Here is a 23,564-nt window from a genome sequence, read left to right as displayed (position 1 = left end):
CCCCATCTCGACTGCTTTCACCTTTCTGATCCTAATTCCTCTCCTCAAGATCAGAAATTCGAGGGGATGGATGAAGCAGTTGTCAAAGGTCCCTATTAGGCCCGTATCTCTAAGATTCCACCCACCATTTTCATTTCTGAAGTCAGAGGAGAGAGCTCATTTCTCTTCTGCTTTTTCTTCTTTTCTCTCTCTCTCTCTCTCCCCCCTCCCATCTCTCCCTCCCTTCCTCCACCCACCATGGCCTTTACCTGTGGCCCATCTAGAAAAAAGTCTCAGGTGGAAGCGGTTTGGCCTAGTGGCTTGGAGCACAGGCCTGAGCATTAGAGGACCTGGGTTCTAATCCCAGCTCCACAGCTTGTCTGGTGTGTGACCTTAGGCAAGACACTTAATGCCTCAGTTTCCTCATCTTCTAGACTGTGAGCCCGTTGTTGGGTAGGGACCGTCTCTATATGTTGCCGACTTGTACTTCCCAAGCGCTTAGTACAGTGCTCTGCACACAGTAAGTGCTCAATATATATGATTGAATGAATGAATCTGCAGAATAGGGATTCAACACCTGCTCTCCCTCCCACTTAAACTCCTAGCCCCATGTGGCACAGGGATTGTGTCCAAACTGATTGTTGCCCCTACCCCAAGGCTTAATGTAGTGATTGACATATAGTAAGTACTTAACAAATATTATTGTTATTATTATTATTTTGGAAGAAGGCCAAGGAAAAAGCCCTAGCTAATTTTTGCGTTTTAAAGTCATTAGTCCAAGTTCAAGAAACAAAGAATTGCCAGGAGTGTATGTGGGAGGATGGTAGTAGTAGTATTTATTGGCACCCCCTGGGTGTTAGTAGAGAAGCATGAGACATTTCATACTCACAAGGCATTTACACTCAAATGGGCTCACCCCAGCGCTCCACCACTTGTCTGTTGTATGAACTTGGGCAAGTCACTTAATTTCTCTGTGCCTCAAAGAAATCTGCTAAAAAAAAATGGGGATTAAGAGTGTAAGTTAAACCCCATGTGGGACAGGGACTGTGTCCAACCTGATTAACTTGTATCTACCCCAGTGCTTAAAACAGTGCTTGGCACGTAGTAAGGGCTTAACAAATACCATAATAATTATTAATTATTATTATTAGAAGCTACAAGGCCCCCTCCAGACTGGCTCCTACCTGCTCACCTTTCCACCATCCTTCAACCTCCTTCCCCTTGTAGCCAAATCCCCTCTGTTCACCTGCTGTCTAGATCCCTTGCAGAAGCTCCAGGAAAATCTGGAAGTTTGGGGTTCTCTGAACAGACATTCCGGAGAAGGAGGGCCTCTGGGGCTCCGTGGTATACACTCACTGTGGTTAGGGAATGTGTCTACTAACTCTGCTTTATTGTACTCTCCCAAATGCACAGTGCAGTGCTCTGCTCACAGTAAGCGCTCAATAAATATGATTAATTGCTGCAGGATGAATGGACAGCAGGAGAGAAATCACAGTCAGTTACTCAGTGGTATTTATTAAGCGCTTACTGGGCGCAGGGTACTGCACTAAGCACTGGGGAGAGTAAAATACTACTGAGTTGGAAGTCCTGTTTCCTCCCCACAAGGAGCTTCAGTCTCGAGGGTTCAGTGGCTACCTAATGGCCTGCTGAAGTTTTACACGAGGGCTTGGAAGTGAGCTCAGCCCTGGAGAGCCGGTGGTGATTCAGCCGGCCCGTTTCGGGTACTCCCTCCCCTCCCCTCCTTCTCCTTTGTCACCAGCGGGGTCTGTATCTCCTTCAGCTTGCAAGGCTCTGATGGATGAGATCGAGTATGATGTGATGAAGGCACGCCAGAAGAAGAAGGTGGAGGTTGGGTCGTTCCGAATCAACCCTGATGGGACGCAGCAGAGAAAGAAGGTAACCGGGAGATGATACGACAGCTCATAATTGCTGATCCGTGCAATTACCAGCCATTTAGCCAAACAGCAGTTGGTCTTAGTCTTCTAACCTTTTTCTTGTTCCGGGTATCAGTTTCTAAATTGCTTCTGGCTCCCTAGGGACCCAAAGTAATCTTTAAGCTTGGAAATGAAGTATTTCTTTTCAGAACCTAAAGTTGTGCCTCCAGCCTGTTTGAAGCCATTTCTGGACCGTTGTTCTTGAGGAGTGCAAGTAGCCCCTTGTGATTCCTGGGCAGTGCAGGCAGGGGGGCAAGGCAAGGCTTGTCTAGACATTTCATCGGGTCACTGAGGTTTCCCCCACGGTGTTTTCTCAGGTGGGAGAGAGGGGGTTGGTAGTTCGGTCTGCATAGAAAACAATGAAGTAGAAAAATTCCCAGCCCTGAGAGATGCATCTGGGCCCGGGGATTCCACCCAGCGTCTGTCAAAAGATTGGGAATTTGCTGTATCAATCAATCAAGGGTATCTGTTGAACACCTATTGTGTACCAAGTACTGTACCATTATCATTATTATTACTATTGTATTGGTTAAGTGCTTACTACGTGTCTAGCACTGTTCTAAGCACTGGGGTACGTACAAGTTAATCAGGTTGGACACAAGTCCCTGCCCTAGTTGGGGGCTCACTGGCTGAGTGACTGTAACGAGTTCTGGAGAGAGTTCCTTTTGGGTAGGTTGCTAGGTCTTAAGATGCTGGTCTGGAGAGTCCCTTCTTGAACCCTAGAGTATCATCATCATCATCATCAATTGTATTTATTGAGCACTTACTATGTGCAGAGCACTGTACTAAGCGCTTGGGAAGTACAAATTGGCAACATATAGAGACAGTCCCTACCCAACAGTGGGCTCACAGTCTAAAAGGGGGAGACAGAGAACAAAACCAAACATACTAACAAAATAAAATAAATAGAATAGATATGTACAAGTAAAATAAATAAATAAATGGAGTAATAAATATGTACAAACATATATACATATATACAGGTGCTGTGGGGAAGGGAAGAAGTTAAGATGGGGGGATGTAGAGGGGGACGAGAGAGAGAGGAAGGAAGGGGCTCAGTCTGGGAAGGCCTCCTGGAGGAGGTGAGCTCTCAGCAGGGCCTTGAAGGGAGGAAAAGAGCTAGCTTGGCGGATGGGCAGAGGGAGGGCATTGGAGGACTCCAAAACTGCTCTGGATTGTCACTGGGGCACTCAAATAAGACGAAACTTTACCCAGTTGAGATTTCTTACTCCCGTCTAAATGTGAAGTCAGGCCTAGAGCCTTAGCCTGTCCCCCTGCCTCCCAGCATGGCCTAGTGGATAGATTATGGAGTTGGGAGTCAGAAGGTCATGGGTTCTAATCCTGACTCTGCCACTTGACTGCTGTGTGACCTTCGGCAAATCATTTAACTTCTCCGTGCCTCGGTTCCCTCATCTGTAAAATGGGGATTAAGACTGGGAGCCCTTTGTGGGACAGGGACTGTGTCCAACCCATTTTTCTTGTATCTACTCCAGCGCTTAGAATGGTGCATGGCACATTGTAAGCTCTTAACAAATACCACAGTTATTATCATTAGGCCATGCTGGACGGGGGACCAGCAGTTATTCCCGGACCATCAAATCCACAGGCCTGTAGCTCAGGCCTCCCATCTCCCGTGCAGCTGGTGGAATATGTGTCCAGCTTGGTATTCACGGGAGGAACAAAGGACGCACATAGCTGCATACCAATGTGTGGGTGACGCTTGGGCAAACGTGTCACAGCCGCTGGATTTCTAGCAAGTGTCTACAAACGAGGAAGAAGTTCTCTGTACCGCGGAGTTCTTGTTCTCCTAGGGTTGGTCTCCAATTCTCTCCTGTTTTGCAGATCTCCTTGAAACTGTTTTCATTTGTGTCCATCTCTGTGGCAGGAAAAACAGTGTCTGGAATCCAGGGGAAAATGAAACTTTTTTCAGAGTCAGGAAAGGAGGGAAAGGCAGGGAGAAGAAAGATACCACTGGGTCCTGTTTGGAGACTCCAGAACTCTGGGAGCAGCCTCAGGTCAATCATATTTATTGAGTGCTCACTGTGTTCAGAGCACTGTAATAAGTGCTTGGGAGAGTACATTACAGCAATAATCAGACACATTCCCAGCTGACCATGAGCTTACAGTCAAGAAGGAGAGAATAATTTAGAGAGGAGCAAGCTACAGCTTCAATTGTGGCAAGTTCCCTTTAAATGCTCTGTGCATCCTTTATTCTCTACATGGATGTCTCCTTTTCCCTAGGTCCCTGGCTGCCTTATGTATATATACGTGCACACACTTTTATCGCCTTGCTATCCTCATGCACAGCACTGCAGATGACATTAAAGAAGTTACTGGCCATAAAAATTGGCATCCTCACTGGTCTTCCTTTCATTTCCCTCTTCCTCTTTCTCACTGTTACCTCCTCAATACTTTGGGCTCCTCACAGAGGGGCCAGGGGCAATCCCCACGAATACAGGACACTGAGGCACACGGGACACCACGTGTGTCATGCCAGGAGCCCTTTATAATGTAATGGTGTCACGGTATTAGTATTTATTGAATGCTCCCTGGTGCAGTGCACTGTACTAGGCACTTGGGAAGTTCAGAGTAAAGAAGTGACATATTTCTTACCCCAAAGGCATTTACCTTCTAATGGGGGAGACAGGCAAAAATATTTACAACCACAGTAGATCAAATAAGAAATTGAATGTACATATATGCAAGATAGTTCATAAGTGCTAGAATTGACTGGCAGGCTCATATGGCTTAGGTTGCAGGGAAATTGATCAGAAAAGTCTTGATGGAGGAGGTGGGATTTCAGGAGGGTTTAAAATGTGGGCAGAGATGTGGTCTGCCAGATTTGGAAAGAGGATCTTTTTCTGCCAGAATTTCGGCTTGTTCAGACTCTAATAATTTTCTGGGCAAGAAGATGACTTGAGCCTTGGCTGATTCCATTTAAAAAGTGGATAAAATTTTGGGGGAACACAATGGGGCAGCGGTTGTTGGGATGAGGTTGCTGAAAGTCTGGGCTCTGAGAGGTCAGGCAGATTCGCAACATAACAATGTATGAAACTTCAACATTTCAATAGCTCCAGTCTGTTTGCCCAGAGTTGCCAAACATTTTTATAATTTTCTCAGAAAGCCCCAAACCTCTATCTTAATTGATTCTTCCTCATTTCCTGCACATTGAGATTAAACATTCAAATATTCACATTGACACTCTTCCTCCTATTTGTCCTGGGAATATGCTGAATACGAATGAACCTCAACTCTTGATTTCCAGTTCCTTCTTCAGCCTACACAGTTGCCTTCCCTACTTTTTTCCCCCATGGATTCTAATTTATCTCCCGATATTGGCCTGTAGCTCCTGTTGAATGATCATTTCCAGACCTTCAGTGAGGAATTGCTAGAGAAATGCTGGGCTGTTTGGATCTCAGGATCGAGAAGCAGTGTGGCTCAGTGGAAAGAGCATGGGCTTTGGAGTCAGACATCATGGGTTCGAACCCTGACTCCACCACGTGTCTGCTGTGTGACCTGGGCAAGTCACTTAACTTCTCGGAGCCTCAGTTACCTCATCTGTAAAATGGGGATGAAGCCTGTGAGCTCCATGCAGGACAACCTGATCACCTTGTATTCCCCCCAGCGCTTAGAACAGTGCTTTGCACATAGTAAGTGCTTAACAAATGCCATCATTATTATTATTATTATTATCCCAAATGCTGTTTTGGGTGTATGCTGGCCAAGTGGATTTAATAAGGTTTCTAAAGCTATGATAGGGCTCTCACTCTGGTAATGTTTCATCGCTCAGAAGCAGCGTGGCTCAGTGGAAAGAGCACAGGCTTTGGAGTCAGAGGTCATGGGTTCAAATCCCGGCTCCTCCAATTGTCAGCTGTGTGACTTTGGGCAAGTCATTTAACTTTTCTGCACCTCAGTTACCTCATCTGTAAAATGGGGATTGACTGTGAGCCCCCCATGGGACAACCTGATCACCTTGTAACTTCCCCAGTGCTTAGAACAGTGCTTTGCACATAGTAAGCACTTAATAAATGCCACCATTATTAGTAGTAGTAGTAGTAGTAGTAGTAGTAGTAGTAGTAGTACTAATTGTAATGGTATTTATTAAGCACTTACTCTGTGTGGAGCACTGTACTAGAAATGGTTAGGTGAGCATTGGTCACAGTTCCTGGCCTTCCAGCTCAACCTAAAATTCAGGTGGGGAAGCATTTGGAGGCAGATAGAGTAGGAAAGATGAAGGAATATAAATACAAAACTGCATAAGAGACAAAGTTCAGATAATAATAACAATGGCATTTGTTAAGCGCTTACTATGGGCAAAGCACTGTTCTAAGCGCTGTGGGGGTTACGAGGTGATCAAGTTGTCCCACGTGGGGTTCACAGTCTTAATCCCCATTTTACAGATGAGGTAACTGAAGGTCAGAGAAGTTAAGTGACTTGCCCAAGGTCACACAGCAGACGTGTGGCGGAGCCGGGATTGGAACCCATGACCTCTGACTCCAAAGCCTGTGTTCTTTCCACTGAGCCACACTAAGATCAGCTTGGCCTAGTGGATAGAGCATGGTCCTGAGTGTCAGAAGGGCCTGGGTTCTAATCCTAGCCCTGCCACTTGTCTGATTTGTGACCTTGGACAACTCACTTCACTTCTCTTTTCCTCAATTCCCTCATCTGTATAATGGAGATTAAGACTGTGAGCCCCATGTGGGACATGGCCTGTGTGCAACCTGATTAACTGGTATCTACACCAGCACGTAGCCCAGTACCTGGGATATAGTAAGTGCTTGACAAATACTGTATAAAAAAAAGTCCAACAAGTCTGGTGGAAAAGGAGATCAGTAGGAGGCACAGGGTACACTAAGTGTTGAGGTCCTAGGTTTGGGTTCCAATTAGGGTGTAATTAAGGCTCGAGCTGACCAGAGCATGTTCCCAGGAATCTCAGGGCTTGCCATTTCAGTTAAAAACTAGAAGTCAAATCTCCAGTCTAGATTTGTTAATACTTGGAACCACACAGACACCCAACCATCATGCCCTACTGCAGCAAACTTGTACTTCCCAAGCGCTTAGTACAGTGCTCTGCGCACAGTAAGAGCTCAATAAATACGATTGATGATGATGATAATGATGATGATGCAGCGATAGACTGACTGAATGTGTGGCTAACTGAGGATTACCAATGAAGTCATTACAAATCACTGATCTCTTCCATGACCAAGCTAAAGTCCAGCTCGATGCTAGCGGGAGACCAGACACTGGGCCGGACACTGCAACTCCTCCTTTGGATGCCCCTTTCCAGAAGTGTCCAGAGAGGTCTGTGCCGTCTTAGGGACATTTTGAATAGCTAGTATCCATCAATCAATCATATTTATTGAGTGCTTCCTGTGTGCAGAGCACTGAACTAAGCTCTAGCCAGGCTTGGTAGACATGTTCCCTGCCCTCAAGGAGCTTATAGCTTTTAGACTGTGAGCCCACTGTTGGGTAGGGACTGTCTCTATATGTTGCCAAGTTAGTACAGTGCTCTGCACACAGTAAGCGCTCAGTAAACACGATTGATTGATCGACTGATTATAATCTAGAGATTGGCTTGTGTTGCGAAGGGAGCTGAATCGAATCCTCGAGGATGTTCCCCATCCCTTTTTTCCCAAACAGCCCCCTCCCAATGTACAGTCTTCCCATCAACCCTGGAGCAACCATTCGTTGGGTCAACTTTACCAAAGGCTGGGATGTCTTTCCTTGTGTCAGCACCAGGCTGAGGTCCACCTCTGGCCCCCAAGTGCGGGCCATAAAGCCCTGACTACTGTTTGGGGGCCGGGGCAATGGGCCCTCGGACTTGAGCTGGACGGAGCACTCTGTGCTCTGCTATGGTGGGGCCAGCAGAGGGACCTTTTCCCCAGGGTTATCCCAAAGTTCATGCCTCACTCTTCTCAACAAGGGGTTAAGCGAAACGACCGGCTTGTATTTTAAGTTCCAGATATCAGGGAATAAGAATTCATGGGGACCACGGAGAAAGCGGTACAGCATTAAGTTCCAGATGTCAGGGAATAAGAATTCACGGGGACCGCGGAGAAAGCGGTGCAGCATCAAGTTCCAGATGTCAGGGAATAAAAATTCATGGGGACCGCAGAGAAAGCGGTACAGCATTAGGAAAGAAAGAGATGATTTGGAGATGCCTTTGACTGTGCTAAAAGCCCAGCATCTACAAGGTTTGTGCCTTGAAAGTGACATGAGGATGACAGACTTCACTTCCAAGTGTTCCTCTGTACAGGTAATTAAGAAGCGTGTATTTTTCTTTTTTAAACTCCCCCCCCCCCAACTCTTTGTTTAGTGTATTAGGTTTAAAGGGCCTCACAGTTTCATAATTCTTCAGAGATTAATTTTGAATAAGATCAGTGGAAATTTGCTCTCATTCTCCTTTCTGGAGTGTGTGGATTAGGAAAATAAGCCAACTGAGTAGTTTGGCAATAAATGAAACAAACTTTTTCTGGTGTCCACACTTATGGGAGTTCTAAGGTCATTTCTTACAAATGATGATGATGATGATGGCATTTGTTAAGGGTTTACTATGTGCAATGCACTGTTTAAACAAATAGTTTAACTATTTGGGAATGTCTTGCTTGCTCCTTCCCCCCACCCCCCTATTTAAGAACGAGAGTGTATCGGGTGCGGAGGACAGGAGTACTGCATCAAAATACATACTCATTCATCGGTTTCAACTTATTTCCACCCAGTGGGCTGTACACGGGCTTGCTCGTTTCTCAGAGTTGGTTACAGAAACATTGTAACCTTGGGTGATAAGAGAATTTTTAAGAAGAGCTTCCGGCTCTTGATTCATAAGTGAGCAAATGTGACTGCAGTATGTACAGAAGGGCATTCAGGATTTTGCGGGGAGAGGGCAGAGATTTGGATAGTCTTCTTGCTTTGATTAGGGAATCTGACCACTCAAGTGAGTATATGTGTAGAGAATGATTGCTGCTCTTTGTGTGGCTTATCACTTTTTCAATTTTAAATCTGGATAGAATTGGCTTCTCATATCTAGCATCTGAGAGCTTTGAGGGGTTTTTGGTTTTTGGAGGTTTTTTTGTAGCATTAATACTTTATCCCCTTGCAGGAGGGTAGGGTTACCTGTAATCATTTCCTCAGCATATTTTCAGGCCATTCACCTTGGAAACAGTCTACCTGCAGAATATCTCAGAAGCGAAGCTCAGTTTCAGAAAACAGTAGCAGTAGAGTCTCCTTGGAGATTTTCTTATGCAGAATGAATATTCCAGTGAAATAATTCACGTTCTATGTAGCAGAAAAGGTTTTGCTAAATTGGTAATCCCAGTTTCTGTCATTCATTCAGGTAAACTTTTATGGGTCATTGATAGTCATCTTAACTGTAAAAACAATTTTAATCTAGGCTAAATGAAATTATATTTATCAGGATGGACTTATATTTTCACTTGTGGCATCTTCATTTGTTTCAACCTTCTGCTTAAAATTCGAGCTCCATAAACACTCCTTTTACTTGAAACTCAAGATGGGCTACAGTCCTCGGCTCTGTCTCTTGTTCTCCTTCACAACCTTGTTCCTTTTGAGACTCTGAAATCTTTTCTGACAGTCAAGGCTGTTGGGAGATAAGTGATCATTTCTTAAGACCTTGAAGGAGCAGATGAAACTGAGCTGACCCCATCTCTGTTTTGCTAAGGGAGCTTGTGTTTTCAGGGATTTCTGACCAAGACTTCGCTTTTCTACATCTTCCTTTCTCCCAAATTATGGCATGCAGTTTCAAGTGTCATCCATTCAGCATGAAATCCTTACTGGTATTTCCTATTTGCTCTGTCGACCTGATTTGATTGTGTGAGGTTGATGGCAGCAAGATTCCCCCAGAGGGTCAGATGAGCAGCTCTTTGGAAACAGAGAGACAAATAAGGAATCACCCCCATCTCAGAAGACTGGCTGTGTCACATTCAGCACACCTCCAATTGACAAGAAAAATAGCAGAATCCTAAATTTGGTTGGTAGAAGAAGAAAAAGAAGCTATTTTAATAGGTAAAAATTCAAAGGCAAAATTATTTTAAAAAACCTGATTTCCTTCTTAGAGCAAACCTTTCCAGAACAAGCTGGGAAAATCACTTAACTCCAGGGGATGATTTTTTTTCCCCAAATTTTATCTAGAAATCCAAAAATAAATGGTGGCCATTTTGAACAGGTCCTGGCAAATCATGTCTCAACTTCATTTAGTTTCTGAGAAATATAACAAGGCCTTGAAGGTGTGGTGGTGATAAAACACAGCATTCGAAGTATCAAACAGAAGATCCTGGGTTGGAAAAAATACTGACGGGGTATTGAATTTTCAATTTCAAATTAAAATATTCTGCATAAAAGGGGAATGTCTAAAATGCTCAATCTTATTACCTAGGAGATAAGTTGACCACAAGCTTTACTATCAGTAATCTCTTACAGTGAGTTTCTAGTTGGACCCCTTGCAAATTGATATGAACCCACTAATATGCTTGCAGTTATATTTTAGCTACCTGTCTTTAGAGGCCAGCATGTGGTAACTCCCGGGTCTGTTTCATTTGGTTTGGAAGCTCTCCATCGGAACACCGTTGGATTTCAAGAAATCCTTTGCCAGACCCAGTAAGTTCTGCATCTTGCCAATTTTTGGGAAAGAACCCAAGAATTGTGCCTCAGAGAAGGTATAGAGGTGGGAATGAAAGAGAGGGCATCTGAGAGAATTCCATCCATTTTGCAGTCACAGCTTTCCATTTCTCATGGTAAGCCAACAGAGGGATACAAAGGAATGGACAATAAACAAGGCAAACTGAAATTCCAACTAAACCATTTATGCCAATGTTTTGTTTCAGTTTTCGATGGACTAGGAAGAGCTTTCCCTTAAAGAAAATGCTACCATGTTTACTCTGCATTGGGCAAGGGAGAAAAACCAATTTAATTCCTGAATAATGTACCTCCTTTTTATCGCTTCCCTTTTCCAGTTGCTGCTTCATCCCTATTTTTTTTAACTTGGATTTTTCCTCAACGATATAACTTTTTCAACATGGGAAAGAAGAACTTTTGAAGAAAGAACTTTTGAACATGAGAAGAATTCCCATCAAGCCAGGTCACCCTCATCACCTAGAATTCTCCACGGTGCTGATTTTATATAATATATATTTATTTATTCCCTGGCAGAACTTCGTTTCTGGAAAAGAGTGATTGGTGAAGGGAAAGAGGGCGTTCCCTTTGAGCTAAAGGGTCAGAGCTACGGGTGATGATGAGGAAACTCTACCAGCATGAGAACTTAATATTAGGGTCGTGGGGAACTTGTTCCCTAGACAAACCTGAAAGCCATATGAATTTTTGCAGCCACCAAAGAGGCGTTGGTGGGAAGGGGAGGTTGAATTGAGAAAGTTTAAGACTTTAACAGGAGCTATCCTCCAGGCCATTCCTCACGTCGGATAGAAATAATTAGGCTCTTTGGGCCTTCTGGTGCCCTTTGTCCTGAACTTTCTATAAACACAACCGGAAAAATGACCTCTCTGACAGTACTGGCTTTGCCTGGGCCTTTACTGTCTAGGAACTTCCAATACCCTCACCTCATGAAAATGTAGAGTCACGGGGCTTTCCTAGACTTTTTGGTTACTAATCAGTGTCCACGAGGCCTTTCGGCTGCCAGGCTGAGTCTCAGACTATGTAGGCAAATGGTTTTTCATTAGAGAAACTGAGGGGGCCCTTTCTACGCGAAACCCATGACCACAGATTTAACAGCAGCAGGGCCCCAAAGGTTGGATATTTCTGGGGTGTCTGCGTAATACTGAATAGCCAGAGCTTGAGGGGCTGCATACAAAAATGTGTCAATTGGCCACCTCTTTTCCCTGTGGAGCCAGGCTACTGTGCTTTCTTGAAACGAGTGATGTTATTAATGGACCAGGATTTCTACAGCACTTTTCTTCTGGAGAGCAGAAAGTGCTTCAGCAAGTGTTTCATTTTTCCTAACATCAGCCCTGGGAGGTAGGGGAGGGTCGGGTCTGTTTCTAGATGGGGAAACTGAGAATGCACGTGAGGTAGAATTAGGTCACCGGACTCTGAGCCCAGATCCATTAGTTCCCTCCTTCCTGTTCCAGGCCAACGAGGTTAGTAACCTCAGTCTTGGTCAGCCAGCGGGGTCAGACAATGATATTTACTGAACTCTTACTGAGCACTTGGAGAGTACAGTGCAACAGAGTTGGTAGACATGTTCCCTGACCACATCAAGTTTACAGTCTCTAGGAGACAGGCATTAATGTAAATAAATAATTTCTAGATATGGAATGTCACTGGTGTGTCCTGATGAACAATTATTCCTCCCAAGTGACCTTCTCACTGCCCCTTAATAATAATAATAATAATGGCATTTATTAAGTGCTTACTATGTGCAAAGCACTGTTTCTAAGTGCTGGGGAGGCTACAAAGTGATCAGGTTGTCTCACGGGGGGCTCAAAGTCAATCCCCATTTTACAGATGAGGTAACTGAGGCAGAGAAGTTAAGTGACTTGCCCAAAGTCACACAGCTGACAATTGGCAGAGCCGGTTCTCACCGCTCCTGTAACCAACACCTGCTCATGCCCCTCCTTTTCCTTTCAAAACCACCAGATCACAACACTCACTGCCTTCAAAGCTCTCCTGAAATCTCACTTCTTCCAGGGAGCCTTTTCCATTAATTTTATTCTTCTTCCCACATCAAATCTGCCCAACTATGGCCTTAGTCCTAAAAACTTGTGAACCTACTGATTAACCTACTCTGCTACTGAATCAGAGATAACCAATATTTGTGAAATGCTTACTGTGTACCAAGCTTTGGTTTAAATGAGCGCTTACTGTGTGCAAAACACTTGAGAGAGTATAATATAACAATAAAGAGACATTCCCCGCCCACAATGAACTGGTACCTGGGGTAGGTATATTCTCTTGTTCCTCTCCTCTGCAAATTATTTTGCATCTCTCTTCCTCTGGAGATATAAATTCCTGGAGGGCAGGGATTGTGTTTGTGTCATTTTCCTCTGTTGTAATCTCCCAAAGCACAATGCACTGCACACAGTTGGTACTCAATCAATGCTACTGATTGAGCAAGGGTGAAGCGACATCTGCTCTCTTTGTGCTGTGGTGCCACGGCCGCTGTATTTCCAAGGCCTGAGGTCCTTCCTCTCTCGGTTTAAGAAGCTCCCAAATGGGAGGATCATGGATACTACATCCCAGCTAAAGCTTCTTCTTCCTTCCCCTGGGCCAGGCTGAGACTTGTGCAGGCTTCGAAAAGCAGGGTTCTGAGAAGCAGCCTGGCTTAGTGGAAATGACATGGGCTTGGGAGTCAGAGGTCGTGGGTTCTAATCCTGGCTCCGCCACTTGTCAGCTGTGTGACTTTGGGCAAGTCACTTTACTTCTCTGGGCCTCAGTTACCTCATCTGTAAAATGGGGATTTAAACTGTGAGTCCCACGTGGATCAACCTGACTACCTTGTATCTACCCCAGCACTTAGAACAGTGCTTGGCACATAGTAAGCGCTTAACAAGTACCAACATTTTTATTACCCCAGCGTTTAACAATTATTATTATTATTATAAGAGGATGGGATGGAGACAAGCAGCACATTGTGAATATCCTTCTACAAGGTCTAGTAATTAGGTGGGCTGTGTGTGTGTGTGTGTATGTGTGTGTGTGTGAGTGATGCTAATTCCTAGGTTTTACTAGTCTTTCAGGAGTAAACTTTACTGAAGCTCAGTTTATGCAAGAAGAGGCTTATACACACAGAGACCTTCAAAGTGGTCCTTTACTTTGAACATTTGGGATAGCTGTCCCCAGGAACAATATGGTGGGAAATAGCATGAGATGCAGCATGGCTTAGTGAAAATAGCACGGGCCTGCGTGTCAGAGGAACTAAATTCTAATCCCCACTCTGCTACTTACCTGCTGTGAGTCCTTGGGGAAGTCACTTAACTTCTCTTTGCCTCAATTTGCTCATCTGTAAAATGGGGATTAAATATCTGTTCTCCCTGCTATTTAGACTGTGAGCTCTATATGGTACAGTGACAGTGTCCAACCTGCTTATTCATTCATTCATTCATTCAATCGTAGTTATTGAGCGCTTACCTGGAATCTACCCCTGTGTTTAGTGCAGTGCTTGCACATAGGCATTTAACAAATACTACAAATTATTATTATTTTTATTATTATGCCAAAACGAGCTTTGAAAATTTTTCTTTCACTTCATCCCTCCAATACTCAGGGACCATGTTGCTTTCAAAAACATCCAAATCTTAGAGCAAGCTTTTGCAATGATTCAATGGAAACTGCCACAATGTTAATATGAATGTTTATAATCTCCCCCTCTGTAAAAACTAAACCCATATTAGTTAGATCTTGCTCACTATCTGCACTCAAGTTTAAAATTGTAAAGGTGTAAGTGTAAATTTTCTTGAAACAGTTAGCCAGTAGTATTTTTTGAGAGTCAACTGCCTAGCACTGCACTAAGCACTTGAGAGAGCATAACCAAAGGAAGACACACATTCGCTGCACTCAAGGGGCTTACAGGCTAATGGAAGAATCAGGCAAAAATTATTTATGGATAGTGAATGCAAAAGAACAACAAGGATAAAGTAGGAAGTGATACAAACACATCAGGATGAGCCAGCTGAACAAATAACTGAATGTACAAATAAATATATAAATAACTCAAAATATACATGTGTACATGAGTGCTGAGGAAAGGAATAAAGTACACAAGATTGGCAATTTCAGAATTAGAATTTTAATTTTTTCCTCATTCATAATGCATCATTCAGGTTTTAAGCATTTAATCGAAATCAATTATGAGGGTCTGTTTACTTCTGACAGCGGATTAATTCTGTTGAGAAATGTGTCTCCTCCCCAAAGACTGTGGTAAAAATCTGACCTTTGGTACCTGAAAATGTAGTAAAGTGTGAATCTTTCCTGACAGCCCTGGGGATAATCCTCTTTGTCTTGGCTAAATGGTGGTTGATAAGAATTAGTGGGTATTGTGAGTTTAGCAATGGTCCTATCTACTTTGCTGTGCTAAATTATCCTGAGTCAGCTTTTAAGAAGACTCAAACTGTAGAAGGGATGTAAAAGTGCATTTTCATCTCCCCCCAGCATATTCTATGTGTTCTAGAACGAGAAGCAGTTAACCAATTGCAGAAGTGATCTTGATTTTTTTTATGGCATTTATTAAGTGCTTACTATGTGCAAACACTGTTCTTAACAACAAAATCAACCAGCCATCAAAACGTTCAGCTCTGTCACTGGCACGGAGCACAAGTTCAAGAGTAGTAAGCACGCTGCCTGTCGGAATGGAGTTTTCAGTTTTATTCTAGGGGAGAGAAGTCAGGCAAACTGCAAACCAGATAAATGTATTCCTAGTGTCATTTTTCTCTGAAGCAAAGACTGCTTCTAATGATATTGGTCCTAAAGACCAGAACTGGGTGGGATGGTATGCAGGAAGACCAGACTTGATGGGATGAGGTGTTGGGGAAGACCAGAGCTGGTGGGATGGGGAGAAGAGGACTCTGTGGAGCAAGGCCTCGCTTCTCCAATCATTTTTTCCTGGTCTAAATGTTTGCTGTTATTCTGAGAACAGTTGAGCTTTTACTGAGCACCTGTCTACTGTGCATCTCCCGGTTTCAGCTGTATGAAGAGAGCAGTGTCAAGTCCTCAGAGTGGGCAGACTACATGGAATTCCTTCCTGGAATTCCCTCTTCTTCACATCTGGTGGCCCACCGTTCTTCCCCATTCAGCACCCGTCACCTTTCTGTTCAAAATTTTACTTTGGACACACAGCGTCCCCCTGCATTTACTGGGGCCGCTGAGTCCCACAGCCCAGAAGCGGTGCCAGTGTTCATGGGAATCTGGGAGGGGAACATAACACATCTGATAAATCTGGAGGGAACAGGGATCCCTTCCCCACAGCTAGCTATTTACTCTAGGTTCCATGGTTTTCATTCCTTCATTCATTCAATCGTATTTATTGAACGCTTACTGTGTGCAGAGCACTGTACTAAGCGCTTGGGAAGTACAAGTTGGCAACACATAGAGACGGGGGCCCGAGGCGGCCCGAGGAGGCCCGAGGAGGCCCCAAAGAACCTTTGTGTTTATCTTTACAATACAGCGTGGCTTAGTGGAAAGAACACGGGCTTTGGAGTCAGAGGTCATGGATTCAAATCCTGACTCCGCCAATTGTCAGTTGTGTGACTTTGGGCAAGTCACTTAACTTCTCTGTGCCTCAGTTACCTCATCTGTAAAATGGGGATTAAGACTGTGAGCCCCCCGTGGGACAACCTGATCACCTTGTAACCTCCCCAGCGCTTAGAACAGTGCTTTGCACATAGTAAATGCCATTTTTTAATTCCATTCTATATCCTTCATCTGCACTTCTGGTCAGCAAAGCAGTGTCTAGATTTCTTGAGCTCCATCAAAGGACACCCTAAACGAACACGCTGCGGGTACCGTGCTTGGCCTTGTCTTCCCTGGGGTTTGCTCACTTCCTGCTTCAGGCTCACCTGCAGCTATGCTTAATTAATCTTCCATATTCTCTTCCCCTTCAGATCAAGGCTGAAAATGTTACATGAAACAAACCCAACAATGACCCCTTCAGCCCTTCATGAAATTCCTCCCCTCACTTCTGACCTGATCTGGGCTCAGGGTCATTATTCCTTGTTCAGAATCTTGAGGTTCACGAGATGTCACTGTTGGGCCCAGGTTTTTCTGAGCATTTGACAAGTACCATTTCACAAGGCCTTGCAGTAGATGTCGAGTCATAGCTTAAATGCGTAACACACCCATGTTCTGATTTTGTCAATCTCCCCCACATCAAACTGTCAGTACTACCTGGTGCAGATTCACTGCTAATTGCTCCTGACTCCACCTACTAAGAATGGTTTAAACCAAAAATTACAAAAAGAATTGTAGGGATGATGGGGATATATTTTGGAATGTGGTTTGTTTCTAGAATAAAAGCCGTGCAAGACAGACATTGGGCCAAAGAAAGAGAGCAGTTCATTTTAAAAGCACACTGAATAAAAAGCAGCAATATTTTAAATCAGGCATTTTGCCAACAGCCCATCTGAAGCAGGGTGACCTAAAGGAAATAGCCTGGGCCTGTGAGTAGAGAACCTGGGTTGTAATCTTGGCCCTGTCATGTACCTGCTGTGAGATCTTTAGTGGGTCATGTAACTTCCCTGTGCCTCAGTTCCCCCATTGGCAAAGTAGGGATTCAATCCCTGTTCTCCCTTCTACTTAGACTGTGAGCCCCATGTGGGAACTGATTATCTCCTACCTAACCTAGTGCTTGCAGTTCTTGGTACATAAACCTTAATAAATATTATTATTATTATCATTTTTCTAACCTGTTGAGCAGGGTTGATTACAAATCCCAATTCCAGGACTCCCAACTACATAAACAGCCCCTGTCCTTGTTTTCTGCCTAGGTTTTGTGAGGACCAAGGTACTGTGTGTTTCAACTATACCCACAGTTACACTGTGTATCTCTACCCTCACTGCATCCTACCAGTATTTCTGTGTATCTTAATGTATAAATGCTTATCATTTGTGGGTGAATATTTCTCCCTTGTTATTTCTATTTTCCCTTGTATCATGACTTGGGCTGTGCTTTTGGCTTATTTTCTTTTCTTCTCACCCCTTCACTGAGAGTCAGTCTTGATGTACATAACGACCTAGTCCTTTGGTTATGGAAGGTTCAGCAGCTGTGTAAAGATGGGCCCACCGTGAAAACCTAGTAAGGATATTGATTGAGCATCTAAATGAGATCAGTCACTGTATTGAGTGCTTGGGAAAGTACAACAGACCATGAGGCCAGTTTCCTGCCCACAAGGGGCTTACACACTAACTGGAGAGGTAGGTGACCAAAGCAAGGCTTCAGGTTGTGATGTAAAGGAAACCTGGCCACCTGGAATGAAGGAGAAAAACTGCTTTCACCTAGTGGTTTGGGCAGCTGTATAAGCTTTTCAAAAGCCACCAATGCTCTCTGTGTCTGCAGATCGGGTCTTACCAGTCAGGAAGGCTGCTTTTCACCGGCTTCTGAGCTGAAAACCTTCCTGTTGGAGAGGTTTAATGGACGTTTTCAATGCTACCTGCTTTCTGTTCTGTGAGCCACAAATGTTGATTATGAAATAGTGGGAATGATCCAAAGAGCAAAACAGCTCCCTACAACCTTTGCCCAACATGGCTTCTGTGGTTTTTCCAACCCACAGATTGCTGCGATGAAAATGGAAGAAATCTCTTTTCGGCCCTCCACTCTGACCTAGCCACTTTTCCTGGGAAAATTAATCAACTTCACACCCATCTTTTCATAAGAGATGATCCATCCCCAAGGCCAGGGGTTCTCAGCTTCCTATTCAGGAGTATCATGGGATTCCAGAAATTTAGGATTGTCCTTTCAAAACCAAAAAGGTGGAAAACTCATCCTGTGAAGCCTAAAACTCAAAGGATGGGGGAAGTGAAGATTTTAGGGAATAAGTAGTCTGGAAAAAAAAAGAGAATACCTTTTAAAGAAAGATTATTTTATCTGTAAATACATAAAAAGAGTACAGATGGATACATAATTAATGGCAATAGATACAAATATATAAATGAGAACAAGGCTTTGGAGAGAACTTGCAATTAGCAGTGTTTTCATGGAGTACATTGGTGATCCCTTAAAAGAAGCTGAAAATATCCAGTCACGTATAGTTTTCTTGGCACTTTTAGCTTCTAAAAGTGTTAATATCATCGGTACAGTTATAGCAGATAATTTTCCATGTTACAAGCACAATTATGGTTACTGGTAGATTTTTTTTCTCTTTTCTATCTTATTCTAAAAGGGGCCAGGAATTCTGGAGGCAAAAAGCATTCTTCCTCTTTAGATGATCTCTTTAGAAAAGCATTCAGGATTAATAAGGTTAGGAGACAATTGGATATTTCTTGATCAATCAATTGATTGTATTTTTGAGCACTTAGTGTACAGTGAAGAGCACTGCACTAAGAACTTTGGACATATTCCCTGCCCACAGTGAGCTTACAGTCTTGATGAGGTGATTCTTCTTGATGCTACCCAAACATCTTCCACAGTGCTCTACACACAAAAGGTGCTCAATGGAGGCTGTTAGTGATGATGATAGTGAGCTCCCGTTTCTGTACTTTGTCAATAACGATTAAATTTCAGTTGCCAGTGCTGTCATCTGTCATGTCTTATGGGCATCATATAAAGTTGCATGGATATCAAAAAGGGGAGAGAGACTTGCTTGTGGGGAGTTGGCTAAATGGCAAATTGGGCATCTTTCACAACCAGAAGAATTCACTGCCTGGCTACCCCTCCCCAGATTGTAAGGAAGAGAAAGTACAAAAGAGATTAAGGACAGGAAGGGATTTCCGAGTGACCCATTCAAATAAATTCCCCAATCCCTCCAATGTATTCACCTGCTCTTTCCTCTGACAGGAAGGGGAAATTTTGACTAAACAAATCACAACAGTCAGCTTCCTAGAAAAGGCAAAGAAACTACATCAGAATAGAAACTTTAGCCTGTTCTCCTACCCCGATCTGCTCTACAGCTAGCTCCAAGCTGAAAAGCCCCAAATGGCAAGCCATGTTATTCTCACCTGCTACACTAGTACTGATAAGCACTGATAGTATTGCCATGTGTGCATATATATATACGTATATATATATATAGAGAGAGAGAGAGGTGTGTGTGTGTATGTATACATATATATATATTCCAACACACACACACCCATATATATATTCTGTATACCTCTGAACCTTAAAAATCAGTTATTTATACTCTCAAATTTTATGTCTGGGACACTTTCATTTTTGGCTTAATTCATGTTTTTGTGTTCGCTCCTTGTTCTCACTCAATTATAAACTCCCCTAAGGCCAGATCCATGTCTTACCCTTCCTTTGCAGCTCGCCACAATTCTTTGGGTACTGCTCTGCCCAAGTAGGGGCTCCACAGTATCATTATTGAGGTCGATGAGGATGAGATAGTCTTCCCCATTCCTCCCTAGCGGGAGTAACTCGGTTCAGTTGATCCCACTTACAATGTGATTTTCTTGCGGGCTTGTTTTCCTTAGATTGTAGAGGGGTGTTAAAAGGTTAGAGACTAAAATTTCAAACCAGGTATCGATTCCCACCATACTCCAAGTGCAGCAATTCATCCAGAGTGACTCCTCCCCAAGCCTGAAGGTGGAGGTGGTGGAGAAGGAAAGGAGGGAGAGATCCCAAGTCCTGGGCTCTCCCAAGAGTCAGTACGTGGGAGTCATCACTCCAGGAGTGTGGCTGTGTCTCCTAGGATGCCTCCCTACCAGACAGGTACGATTATCCTTATTTAATGGATGAGGAAATGGAAGCCCAGAGAGGTTAAGGGACTAACCCAGTGTTTCACCCAGAGAGGTTAAGGGACTAGCCCAATGTGGCACAGCAGGGCAGTGGCACAGCTGGGCAGCCCAGTGCTCATTCTGCTAAACTCTACTCCTTCCCAGTAAGACGGAGAGGGAGAGGGGAGAGGAAAAAGTGATAGAGACAGAGAAGGAGATGAGAGAAGCTGAACCCAGCCGGGTGTGACATTTTTACCTTTCCTGAGCAGGTGTGGAGGCCAGATTCCTGCAGCTCCCCATTATTTCTGGTGAATAAAGACTGGTTAAAGTTGAGCAGAATGTCAGCAAGCCTACGCTTTTTAGCTGTCTGTGGCCCAAACCACAAGCTCTATAAAGTTTTCTGGCTTGCTCATCAGTTACGTGGCCAGCTGGCTCCCTTTGCACAATATGCGCATGTGATTGGCGAGGTCCAGTGTGTGCGATTCCACAGCTGTGGAGATGGGACACTGGCATATTCTGGATAGATTATGATTTATAATTCAATATATTTGTCACCCTCTCCTTAATTTCTTCATAGGAAATCCACCATTTGCCACTTGTACAGATGGCGTTTCTAGGGATGCCAACAGTATCTCAAAGAAGGCTGGTTTTAACCCTTTCTTTTAGAGCTTTTATTTATTATATATATTTTACAGATCTATTCATCTTGCATCCTCATGTGTCTTCAGCTATTTTGTCCTAATGTGTCTGCACTTTTCCTGCTTAATCCTAGGTCTTCCACTGAGCCAGGAGAAGCAGCATGGCTCAGTGGAAAGAGCACGGGCTTTGGAGTCAGAGGTCATGGGTTCAAATTCTGGTTCCACCAACTGTCAGCTGTGTGACTTTGGGCAAGTCACTTAACTTCTCTGGGCCTCAGTTACCTCATCTGTAAAATGGGGATTAAAACTGTGAGCCTCCCGTGGGACGACCTTGTAACCTCCCCAGTGCTTAGAACAGTGCTTTGCACATAGTAAGCGCTTAACAAATACCATCATTTTGTTTTCTGGCTTTCACTGTCAGTAAATAATGCCATCTCTCTGGCTCCCCCATTAAATTGTAAGTGCCACAGGGGCAAGAAATATGTATTTTGCTGCTACTGTTGCAGTTTCATGAGCACTTGGTACAGTGCCCAGCACTCATTCGATCCTCAAAAAATAGCTTTGGTTGATTGATTGACTGGAAGGGGATTGGTAGAGTTGGCTGTTTTAGCATCATAGCAAGGACCAAGGCAGGTAACAAGCCAGTGGCCCCCTTCAGTGGCTGAAGCAGAGGTTGGGAGTAGCTAAACGTTCTTTGATGGCAAAGGATCAAGAAGTATTGGTTCTAAGAAGAGGCAATAGTTCACGTAACATGAGAATGTATATATAGACATTTATTGCTGATGTTGGTTGAGTGTTTGCAGCATGTATTGCCTTACCCTAGGTTCTATATTGAAATTCTATTCAGAATAAGAAAAGACTGCCGTTATCTAGGGAACTAACAAGAAAGTATTTGTTAGCTGAGCCTTACAAAATAATGAAGGTTGTGCAATCTTTATGGTTGCTGAGGGCTTTGTTCCTACCCAATTTATCCACTGACCATAAAGGTTTTTCTAGAGCTACCCAGTTATCCAAAAATAACAAACTCAAACTCTGTTCTAGGTACCTGCCAAGTAGAGGGCTAAACAGCCAAGAAAACAATTTTTAAATTGGGCCCAGATCTCTTTAACAATGACTCATTTATTTATTTATTTTATGGGATTTGTTAAGCACACACTATGTGTCAAACACTGTTCACATTTCCTGGACATTCAGGTTAGCTCCATTCTATGCAGTCAACTGGACCTTCATTCTGAGCGCATGCAGGTTTTGTCCCCCAAGAATGTGAGAATGGTTTCTAATGGGAAAGCAAATGACAGTGCCATTTTTGCACTAAAAAAAATCCCAGTTTTTTCCCCCAAACAGGAAGTAATCAAATAAAGTAAAACCACCCCAACTGCTGATATTGTAAAGATAGTTTACCTCACTCGTTGTTTTAATCAGTTTGGTTGGTCACTAGAGCTGGAAAAAGCTTGGGAATGAGAATATGCCTGTAATTTATTTATTCTAGTGGTTACATTTGGGGCAGTCCTCAAAGAGGTACGATCCTCTTGAAATCCTTCCAAAGCAAGACCTAGTGTTATTTTGCTGCTAACACTTTCCCACTAAAACTGAACTATTTCAGAAACATTTTACCTGAACTGGTGAATATAGAGACACTCACAATTGCTATAGTTTTGTTGTTATGTGTGAATGCTGTCTGGAGAGGGCTTGTTTATACACTCTGAGTTACTTTGGGTTATATACTGTTTGGATTACTTATTGAACTCAAAATTTTGCCCAAGAATTTATTTTCTAACCCAAACCCCACTTCCTTTAAGGTAGACTCATTGGTGAAGGAAATTGGCAGTTTAAATTCTTGTTGGTTTTATGCAGTCTGGCTTTGTTGTCTAAACATATGCTACCAAAAGTCTCTCTCACTGATTAAGCCCAGGTGGACTCCTATTTTTTAGTTACTCAGCAAGCTGAAATTTCCAGACCTTTATTAGTCCTCATTTCAGTTCACCCCTTTAGAACACTTTTAATGATATTGTCTAATAAAACTAAATCTTAGATTCTATTTGCATATTATATGAAGAAATCTCATACAACAAACTCATAGTGGAGTCAATTAACATAATAGCTAATTATATATCTCATCAGCCTTGTGAGAGGTTTTTGAATTCATGCTTCCCCTGTTGTAGCCTAGAGCAAAGGAGGTTTGAATTTCCACTTCTAAATATTAACTTTTAACTACTATCAGAAATGATTTGAACATTTTTATGGATGAAAAGTTAGTGATTAAACTACCCGAACCATTTTCCGTAATGCAATTAAAATCGCTTGCGTTAACCAAAAGTGTTATAAAGGAAATCTCTGCAACAATTTCAAATCAATTACTAGTAACTGCATATGCTAAGTAGTGGCTACATACCTATCTGAAGGACACAGCAACATAGCCATAAAAGAGAGTGGAAATCTATTCGACACTGGCAGCCTAGCCTTGGAAAAGGCAGATACCCAGCAATGGCCGTTTACCCTTATTGCACAGTCTAACATAATTGTATTCCTGGCTGATTGTGATTGCTATCAAGCAAGAAATTTACTACAAGATTAACAGAGACATAGTAATGAACAAACATGGGATGCCCCCTGTAATTGACTGTTATTAAAGTGCTGTCGTAGTGTCCCTAATAAATTTCCTGGTTGCAGTTTTCTA

The 23,564-nt window shown here is 43.3% G+C and overlaps 1 protein-coding gene across 1 annotated transcript in view; it reads left to right on the top strand.

The window, feature by feature from the left end:
• Positions 1-23,564, top strand: part of CNPY1 (canopy FGF signaling regulator 1) — a 46,917-nt gene that overhangs the window by 13,183 nt on the left and 10,170 nt on the right. Inside the window, exon 2 of the mRNA XM_038755965.1 lies at positions 1,760-1,875. Within this exon, the coding sequence (XP_038611893.1) occupies positions 1,760-1,875 (116 nt within the window). The remainder of the gene's footprint in view (positions 1-1,759; positions 1,876-23,564) is intronic.

The sequence above is a fragment of the Tachyglossus aculeatus genome, chromosome 13 (genome assembly GCF_015852505.1).
Source record: "Tachyglossus aculeatus isolate mTacAcu1 chromosome 13, mTacAcu1.pri, whole genome shotgun sequence".
NCBI lineage: Eukaryota > Metazoa > Chordata > Mammalia > Monotremata > Tachyglossidae > Tachyglossus > Tachyglossus aculeatus.
The sequence above is the reverse complement of the archived record's forward strand: the minus strand, read 5'-3'. Positions and strand labels throughout refer to the sequence as shown.